At 33.4% G+C, this 10845-nt stretch overlaps 1 protein-coding gene across 6 annotated transcripts in view; it reads left to right on the top strand.

Moving 5' to 3' along the window:
- LOC108738082 (rho guanine nucleotide exchange factor 10) overlaps positions 1-10845 on the top strand; it is a 207177-nt gene that overhangs the window by 119854 nt on the left and 76478 nt on the right. For 3 of the 6 annotated variants that reach the window (XM_018471320.1, XM_018471319.1, XM_018471322.1), the window contains one exon: positions 2328-2369. The exons of 2 other annotated variants lie outside the window; for them this stretch is intronic. In XM_018471320.1, coding sequence (XP_018326822.1) covers positions 2328-2369 — 42 coding nt within the window. Of the gene's footprint in view, positions 1-2327; positions 2370-4568; positions 4841-10845 lie in introns of those variants that run through there. One more of the 6 variants, XM_018471325.2, reaches the window with a different exon arrangement.

Here is a 10845-nt window from a genome sequence, read left to right as displayed (position 1 = left end):
AAACTTAACATGTTTCGACAATGTGAAAAAATTTCTTTTTAACTTTATATTTTTTTTGATAAACACTTTTTTGCTTTGAAAATCTTTTATATTTAAAAAAATAAACATAAATTGAATACCGTTAAATCGACGTGTATGTACGTCCATTTCCATTCTCATGTTATACCTCAGCAGTTCCGGTAGAGTCGGAAAGCGCCATAGTTTTAAATTATAAATTCAAAAATACGAAATATTCATTAATTACGGCATTTAATTTTTAAATAACCGCGATCCCAATTCACCCGAACGTCGTATATGTATATGCAGAAGAAACTTACAATTTTGTGTCAAGTTGTTCAATTTTTTTAAAACAGTAGCGTGACCCTGCACTAAATGTATGAATTAAAAAAGAAGGCTGCCAATTTTTAAGCTTTTTGAATATTTTAATGAATGAATTGTCATGAAGTACCAACATATAATAGGACCAAAAATAGTGCTGAAATTAATAATTCATAAATGAAGTTAAATAAAGTTGTTATCTAATGGTAATGCTATTTATTTGATTATTTCCGTGCATGGTATATAAGCTCAGACCTCAATAATAAATTAATTGTTTAATCATTAACGCTGCTTAGTTATTGATTTAAAAAGACTGTAGATAAATAGTCGAAACGTTGCATAAATTGTAATTATATTGGAAGTAATTAATAGACAGTACTGCCATTAGATTTCAATTATTTACATTATCAATTCACTATGGTCAACTCACATATATGTATGCATATTATGGAAATTAATATTAATTAACACATCAGTAGGTTTTATTTTTATTCGATGGTTTTATTTTCTCATACAATTTTTTACAGCTTTAACCGTAATAAAAGACTATATTAGTAGGATACCGTTCATTGCAAAAAGTAACTCAGAATGCTTTATTTACTTTTATTAAAATACACCGTACAATGCAAATTACATTTATGGCTTAAAAACTATACAATAACCATTGTGATTGTGCGATCTCGTGGGGATCACCTATAATATATAAACTTTTTATTTAACTGTAAAGGCCCATGTCGTGAAGCAGTATTGCACTTACAATTAGTATTGTTATTACTTTTATAATTTTTGTAATACAGAATGTTGCCTTTGAGGAACAAAATATTTAAAACATCAGAAATAGAATGCAGCCTAGGCGGTTGCGTTTTCCCGGTAGTATTTCGTGTGTGAATTTTTCACGTAATTTTGAATTGAGCGGTTTAATTCTATGCTGTGGGTAGAATCCTTTACTGTACGTACAAAGCAGCAAACATTATCCTTCGGTATTTTATCGTATACTGTTCATTCGCTTGCTTGCGTTCACTGAATCGACTACCAACCTAAAGATGGCGTGAAATGTACTTTTATAACACAATAAAGTGGAAATTATTCTTTAAGGATGTTTAGGTACAATCGGAGACCAGAGTACATGAAATTAGAAATTCACGATTAATTAGGTTTCAACATCAAAACAAAAAAATATTTAGTTTCAATCTCTATTAATAATGAGCGTGAAATGTACTTTTATAACACAATAAAGTGGAAATTATTCTTTAAGGATGTTTAGGTACAATCGGAGACCAGAGTACATGAAATTAGAAATTNACCACGCTCAACGTGATGCGGGTTCTGCTTCAACCCCCTGCGGCCCGCTCGTGTCCGCTAAATTAATGTTAACGTTATTTGTTGTTGTTGTTGTTGTTAGTAGATACAACGAAATATTTATATCTGGGAACTCATTAATAAATTATTATCCACACTAAAATAGATTGATGGTTCTCTTTTCAATCAATATATGCAGGGTCGAATTAATCCACTTCAGGACCCTTGATATTTCCTTAACACCGGGTGATCTCTCTCCAACAAGAAATAGAACTCACGAAAAATATAAAGTAAATATGTTTAAGAATTGTTTCGAAATAGACAGTTTAATCGGGCCCTTCAAAAAACCAGGCCCTAGATATTTGTTTCATTTATATATGCGGTGGTCCGTCACTTGCGTTTTTCATTATTACGATATTTTTAAAAGAAAATCATTTGATATATGTGTAGCCTTTTTGCTTTTTCCATTTTTACTGGCGTTAAAAAGGGGGAAATATAATATTTATGTGAAGATATTAACGATAATGAACCGACTAAATGTCAAAAGTCAAACATTTTCTTCAGTAGCTTCGGGTTTATTACAAGGTTGTACATAAAAGCTGACGATGAAATACAGTTCGCTTTCTTTTGTTAGCTCGCCTTAGCTCGTTGGTATCCAAATTTTTATAAAAATTCAAATCCAATAATATAATATGTTGTTTTCTTTGTAGGGGAACCCTTTGTCAGGAAGAAAAGTCTCGATAGCCTTAAGGGTAAGTTTTTTGTTTTGTAACCTTTTTTGATGCGATTTTCTACACCTAATCTCTAAGGAAACAAATTATTGGAAAAATTCGTCTTGTTTACCTGTTCAAAAATATTTGCTTCGGTCTCATTTAATAAGTACAGTTTTCATACCTAGTTTTTGTCGACTTATTGATGTTGCATAATGCTTAAATGAATTAAAAAATTTAGTGAATTTATGAACAGCAATTTCCACACTAAAAAACATCAACAAAATAATCTCAAATGGAACTTTTTTTGTCTTCAAAATTGCACTTTTAACTTAAAATTGACACCACTGAACAAACACAAAACAAAGTAAATAAACGCTATAACTGTATTAGTATTTTCGAAATGAAATTATTAGGAGAACTGACTTACAGGGAGCTGAAAGTCCTGGACGTTTTTAGATTAAAATAGAAGACTAATAAGAAAATAAAATTTGTCGGCTGTAATGCACAATTGACGCTAATACTTTATAAACATAAACGGTTGATAATAATACAAACACAATGTTACTGAGGGGTCACTGAAAGCTGGCTGTAGGTACCTGCACAACATTCAGCTTTGCAATGAGCAATTTCGTTTAAATTTTGCTTTAAAAACGGCCAAGTTCAGCCAACAGATACAAGTAATAAAATGGTTTTATTGTTCCGATATATTGATTTTCAAAAAGATAAGTTCTGATAAATTTCGATTATAAAAATGCGGAACCAGAAGCTGAAGCGGATGTGAAAACGTATGCGGAACTTCCGCAATTGCGGACAGAGTAGTTGCAACACTACTCGTCATGTGGCCCCTAATGACCTGCATACTATTTCAGGAATTAGTACCAAAAGGTAATTGCTCATGAAATTAAAATGGCGAAAAATGTAATGAATCAGTAGAGGAGTTTTCTAAACTTTGCAGCGTTGTTATACGATGAACACACGAAATTGCAATCTGTATTGAATTTTCACTTGGCCAGATTTAAATTTACTAAACCATGAAAAGTTGCAGCTGTATTAATTCATATCGGTCGGTATCGCTGGTAGTAAATGCAACAAATGCACATTTGTGTTTGAAGGATGATTATCATTTATGAAATTTATTTCGAAAGTAAAATAAAAAGAAAATTATCACCACCTTATTCAAAAGCAATAAATGTTTACAGGAACAAATTCACTAATATCAGTGGCATAAGTCCTGCTGCACTTCAGTTGCATTGGAGAGTCCAGAAGGACTTTTCTGTGTAGATAGATACTCTCATATAAGTAGATAAAAAATTTAAAATGTTTATATACGTGAAAATACACAGTATGTATAGAGAAACAGAGAAGCCTTTATGTGATGTACCTTCCTGGGGAGCTTGGGTTTCTAGTGGAACGATAAAAAGGATAATTACGTTTAGCATGTTGCTCTTCAGAATTTATGAATCTACAGGTGCACAGGTGGGTTCTAATGATTAACATTGTATAATGTCAATCCATCTACAGACTTAGAGAGAATTTTTTGAAATCCATCCCCTAAAAGGATAAAAAGGGGGTTCAAAGTTTCATGCATCGATCAAAGCCCAAACCAACGTATTAGAAAGCTTGAAATTTTGCACCAAGGTTCCTTATTTTAGGTATCGTCTACTACAAAGTGAGTTTTTAAAATTGCTATCTCTGAAGGTTTAAAATAGGGTTTGCGATATAATCGAGTTCTCGGTGACGAAATTGCCGGCAATTGTGGTAGTTTTCAAAAACGCAATCGTCATTTTATAGCTTTCTTTTTAATTGAGTTCAGGTTATTCCACTACGTTTCTTCTGAAATCGTCGTTCTTGTTTTGGAATACTCGATGGATGGAATTTCGCCTGCAGGCAGTACACGACGTTTAATATAATAAAAGAGATCATCCACCTTTTTCTTTCTCTCTACTTAATCGCCATAACATGAGCCGGATCAGTCTCGGTTAGTGCCGTAGCGTAGGGCTTTCTACGGTTTTGTCGTAGTGTTGTTCTTGTACGTACGAGCCACCTTACCTCATCGTATCGTGGTGAGCAACCGGATCGACGGACTGTAAGGAGGAAGAAAGAAAAAGGCAGGCAGCGAGCACACGGTATGGCATGGCCAACATCAACAACAAACACGGCTTGCTTTGGAACGTATGAATGTCGATGTTCGTTTTGTTTGCAGCAGTCGACTCTTTGGTGCACGTGGTGTGCTATAGTCGAACGAACGAACGGTTTGTTAGTGGAATTATCGTCGAGAGTAGAAGGTAGTTGGAACTTGGAACCACGCTCAACGTGATGCGGGTTCTGCTTCAACCCCCTGCGGCCCGCTCGTGTCCGCTAAATTAATGTTAACGTTATTTGTTGTTGTTGTTGTTGTTATGGTTCTTGTGGTATGGGAATGCTGCTGGAACGTGACACTGTGACTGTTTGAAACGTAAACAAGAGGAGGATGATGGAGGATAATCGCAACGGAGTTGTTCTCATTAAATGTGAGTGAGTGACCTTTCTCGATTTCCTTTTTTGTCCCACAGGAATTACGGAGTGTGCCACCGTAACCGAAACGATAAGGATTGGTTGTATAATCATACTTTTGCTGCACTTCTGTTTGGGGAGGTTTTAAGTACAGGGTGTCCTTACTGTACCTTCTAATTCTTTTCGATAATTCTTCTTCACTCTTGATATGCTTTTGTAGTTTTGAACGGAAATTGTTCCTTATTGCGTTTCTACGATATTAAAATGGTAAACGGTAGGACCATGTATTTGTTTCACGTGTCTCAATATTTTATTTTGTTGTTCTGTATGTTCCGTTTGAAAAGGATAATGAGTTTACAGCCCAATCGTCTGAACCACTTAAGACATATTTATAGACATGAGTGGAATTAAAAGCTTCTCACTTAGATAACTGACGATGATTTACCTTCATAGCGAAGCCTAGTAAAAAAATTATAAACTTATGTAAATTGTAAACATTTTAATTGACCATTCATTTCTTAATCCGTTTTTTATAATAACATATTGAAGAGTCTCATGGAACTCTTCTCTATCATCAAAACCAGGTGACGTCTCTTTTTATCTTTCAATTGTTCCGGAACTGGATTAATTAATTGGTACTTTTTTATTGTTGTTTAACATTAATAAAAAAGTTCCAAAACCACAAAATAACTATTTTTGGGACAAGCAGACCATATTAGTTTATTGATACGAGTATTAAGTTTAATAACAAAATTAATGATTGAAATAAATCGGTTTCTGTTAATTTCATTTGCAAATACATTAAAAATATTTTGTTGCCTNTTAGTCATTTACGACTTCATTAACATTTAAAAAACCGCAGTGGGTGTAGTTTCTTTATGTAGAATAAATTCTTTGCAATGAGGCATTCTGTAATGGTGTCATCGATAAAGATAATGAATTATTCACGATTTTGTCAGAAAAGATTGCTTGTTTTAGTGCTTTTTCTTTTTACTTTCATTACCCTCAATTAGCTATGGCAAAATTATTTTTTTGACGTATGTAAATAGTCTAGTAATTTCAAGCATTAAAGAAAAATACTTTATTTTTGTAGATGCTTCAAGGATTTTGATTTTGAAAATTATTAATACATAAATAATATGTGCCTGTATATCAGTATATCAGTATATCAGTATAAAGGGCATTAATAACTAAAAGTATCTGCAAGATTTAATTAATTAGACTCATCAATCCAGTTGCGTTATTTTAAATAACTTTAAATCCAAATTAATAATTGAATTATATTTCGTTTAGACATTTAACGTAATTACGAATTGAATACATTTAAAATATGTAAGCTTTTGAATGATACCTTTTTGTTTTTCTTTTTAGAAATGATTCAATTTAAACAGTCCACGCGTAGGCATTTTTGTTATAATATAATTACTTCGAGGACTATTTTGCTAATTCTTCTAAACTTTCGTCCGTCAGCGTGTCTAACAAAAATAAAAGGGGAAAATAAAAAGACAAGGCGTCCAACGGATCATTGCTAGACTCTTCAGTGACTACTTTAAATTCGACATGGGATGTGGACGACAAAGTTGGCGAAAGTCCAACTCTGCGGAAAGTACATATAAACGCGATGCTCATTATCACAACGAAATGCGTCATAAGGCTCGAACTTAATGATGCGGCGATGTTGTTAAGATCTCTATGCGTTATTTTCTTTAGGTTAACACACCGGCCACCTGGTTGTTTTTTATGAACAGAAAGTACAAAAATTGAAACTGTCCTGAACAGAAGCATCTTGTCTTAAATATGTTCTCCACTTAATCCCTTAGTTTGGATAATATTAGGTATAGTTCAAGGTTCTTTTAAAATAAAAACCTTCCAACCCTTAATTGCCTTGAGCTTTACTGAATCTTGTCTTAAATAGTTGATTGATTTGGTCGTCATTTGACGTAGATCCATGTTAGAGTTAATCAACAAATTAATTACACTACTATTTCGTCAATCTTTACTAAGTTTATTATATGAAAACGTATGCTGTGACAACTGTTTCCTGTTTTGGTACATAGCGCGCCCTCATGAGAAGGTCTATCCTAAGTGGACTTCCTGACCGTAACTTTCTTATTCTTCTTAGTTTAAATAAAGGTAGGTAGGTACGTTTCCGTAACTTTTAAGGTTGGGCCCACATTGGCGAGACGAATACGGATTGTATGCTACACGAATTTCATGCGAGATACGTACGACTCCCATTTCGAAGTAATTGTAGGGGTTGTAATGTATGTAGCCTTATATCAACGTAATAATAACTAATTCATATTTTTTTTATTTATTTTTATTGAGATATTGCTGTTTGCAGTATATACAGTGAAAATGGATGTCAAAAAGCTTCTCCCTTTGTACATCTACTTTTCCAGGCCTTAATTTTTATTTTCTTTTAATTTTTACTTCTTGCACATTTTTCCTCTTCGTCTAAAGCTAACTTTTTGGATTTTTGGGCATATAGAAGCACATGTCACTTATTAAAGAGTCCATAGTAAATTGCCGCGCATCTCGTACGTAACTCGTTCCAGTGTGACTTTGACATCTACGGGACGAGAAACGTATTGTATCTCGTGTCGCATTCGTTTCGTCAATGTGTGCTCAAACCTTTAAGCATACATTAGTGGCAACTTCATAACCAAACGTCTTTTAAGAAACTCGTTGTGAGTAGTTTAGGAAAATTCGTACAAATATTTTTTTGACCATCTTTTCATATAAATAATAAAATAAAATAAGTCCAATAAATTCGATACTTTTAAGGAGAGTTATGCTTTGTTCAAAAGATTTTATAATTTCCGTTAGTTTATGACAGTTTTCAGAAAAACCGGTGATATTTTCAGTGAGGCACACTCAAAAAGTTATGCATTTTGGTGACCTGTACATCTTGTATACATTTTTTATAATGTGCTCGCGCATTTTGAATAATAACGTTATCGTTTGTGCTAACAATTAGGAACATTTTTCTTTTAATTCTGTTTACACTCTTGTGCTAGTCTATTGTGCTTTATGCTTTTCATTTGCTATGTTCATTATATCTGCGACGTACTTGAATGTTCTTGGAATTATTTTACGCTTTGTTCCAATTTCTGATCGTCGATCTAAAGAACAACCGAAGTGGTGTGCCTAGTTCCATGTTCCAAGAAGTGTTGATTTGCTACGAGATACAGTCGGTGAAATTGTTGAAAAGATTTTACTCCTCCAAGCACTGTTGTGAGAAAACGTGNAAAAAGTTCCAAAACCACAAAATAACTATTTTTGGGACAAGCAGACCATATTAGTTTATTGATACGAGTATTAAGTTTAATAACAAAATTAATGATTGAAATAAATCGGTTTCTGTTAATTTCATTTGCAAATACATTAAAAATATTTTGTTGCCTAGAAGTGTTGATTTGCTACGAGATACAGTCGGTGAAATTGTTGAAAAGATTTTACTCCTCCAAGCACTGTTGTGAGAAAACGTGTACGTCTGTGTTTTATGTTCTTGACGCGAAAGGTCTCCGGAGATATGAAGAATGAAGTGCTCGTGTTTATTGCTTTTAATTCTTTGTCCTTCTGCGTACCGGAAACTACCTGTGTGTATCGCTGTTTTCCGTTCCAATTGAACAGCAAACCCATACGAAAAAGAGAAGGACAGAAAGCTTTGAGTCTGACAATGAGTTTGAAAATTGTTTCAGAGATGAACAAACACTTCTACAGAAAGAAAACCCATACTCTTTCTAATACTACAAGTTGTAGTAGACAGTGTTTACTGTCTAATTCTCTTTTTATGGATTTGCCAATTTCAGTTATTTCCTGGTCTCTGTGAGGCTTTATTTTCTGATATCACGTTCCACTTGTTTGTCTTATTCTAATATATGCGTTTCTACCTCCAATTTCTGGAAGATATATTTTTTGTGCCTTTTCTGAATGCCACATTAGGTAAACATTTATTATTATTAAAAAGAAGCATTGATTTCTTACTTAGTTTTGTTACAATTGTTTAGTACAATCAGATTATTTGTTTAAAATTACAAGCTGGCACCTATCCCTCGGTTAGTAGGTCAATTTTTAAATAACAGTGATTTTCCAATTCTAAATCAAATAGAAGAATCATTAAAAAGGAGTCGTTAGTGAGGCAGGGTGGTGAGACCACTTTCATCATACTTCTACTGACTCACTTTTATAGTCATTCTTCAAAATAATTCTGAATCTGAATACCACGATTATTGTGCTTGATTCCTACCATTATACAGGAGAAAAACACACAAGTGTTATCGTGCCGATTTTGGTCCAATCGTACTTCGTTATAGGTATGTTTCAAATAATATTTTATCGAACTGGTTCTGGCTTATATTTGCCGTTTTTGACTGCGTTTTTAAATCTGTCATCATCGGTCAGATGTCTCCCTGAATATAATGAGTACACTTGAATTTATTTGAAAGTGAAATTAGTTGAAAAATAGCATATTATTTAAATAATAAAATACAGAAAATTCAGTTTTTCTCATTTGCAAATATTGATGTACACATCCATCTTTTTTCTTCATTTTTGGATTTTTTCATAAACTTTGTCCAAAATAGTAACTATCACAGCTAATTCATCTATGGAGAATTTAAAGTACATTTCATTGCTAAATGGGAATTTATAGATATTAGGTAACAGTGCAATATTTTTTTTAATGCATGATGATGTTGATTGGATTAATGCGTTTATTGAATTTATATTTCAATCTTCTGGTTATGATCACCATAAAGTCGTCAGTCCTAAGACTGGTTGGACACCACGTACCTCCACTCTTTCCTATCATAAGCTAAACCTCGCATTTCCCTAAAACTAGAACAACCTACATCCTTAAGTATTTGCGAACAGTAATCTAACCTAGGTCTACCTCTACCCCTCCTAACTCCTGCTTGTGCCTTTAATATGTCTCTAACTAGACCTTCATGCTTGAGAAGGTCTCCTACCAACCTATCTCGCCTATTTTTTATTGACTTCCATAGAGTTCTCTGTTCTCCTATACCTCTCCATTTTTAACCTTTTCTACCCTCGTTATCCTCATCATTCGCCTATATTTGAAACGCTTCTAACCTTTTCTTTTCCGTCGCGCCCACTGTCCATGTTTCGCACCCGTACAACGCCGCTCTCCAAACATACACCTTTCGCATTTCTAAATTAATCGTTCGCCAGCATAGAAGTGACTTAGTACGTACTTCTAAATTAATTTATTTGTGTGGTAAAGGTTGCTACAGTGAATAGGTTAATGCGTGTAGGTAATGATTGATATTTGAAGAAAGTGATTCAGTTTGAATGGTATATACATTATACATTGTGGACATCGTTTACGTCGAACTGTTAATGCCTTTTCTTCGTCTTCGTCAAGTGTTTATGACCACCGTGATGTGTTAATTAAAGTGTTTATTCGCTCCTGAAAGACTCGTCGTCTAAATCAACAAATGGTTCAAAAAAGCGAACATATGCCCTCACAAGCCCACCCTCTTGAAATCCAGTGGCCTTGGCTGCTTCCAGTTGGTCACGGTTGCTTGCCAAGTTTCTAAATCGACAGAACGAGCTCTATTATATCTACCGACAAAAATAAGCACTCGACTTTATTTTGGAGCTTCCAAACTGTTTTGGCTAAGCGTTTTAAATTTTTGTGTTTTACTGCCGGCAATCGCCACCTTTATTAAGGTAGTCCGGCTGAAATTTCATTTACAGTAAAATAACAGTAAATTTTATACCAATCAGTAATCAAAACCTTTCCAATGACAACAGTGAAAAAGGCTTTTAGGCGAAGTTAAAATTTAAATAATCTTATATACATAAGGAACATTTAATTTTTCTTTCATCATTTTTTGTGTATTTTCATGACAAACTTAACATGTTTCGACAATGTGAAAAAATTTCTTTTTAACTTTATATTTTTTTTGATAAACACTTTTTTGCTTTGAAAATCTTTTATATTTAAAAAAATAAACATAAATTGAATACCGTTAAATCGACGTGTATGTACGTC

The sequence above is a fragment of the Agrilus planipennis genome, unplaced genomic scaffold (assembly GCF_000699045.2).
Source record: "Agrilus planipennis isolate EAB-ADULT unplaced genomic scaffold, Apla_2.0 scaffold165, whole genome shotgun sequence".
NCBI classification, from domain to species: Eukaryota; Metazoa; Arthropoda; class Insecta; order Coleoptera; family Buprestidae; genus Agrilus; species Agrilus planipennis.
Note: the sequence above shows the minus strand (reverse complement) of the source record. Positions and strands in the feature narration are given on the sequence as shown.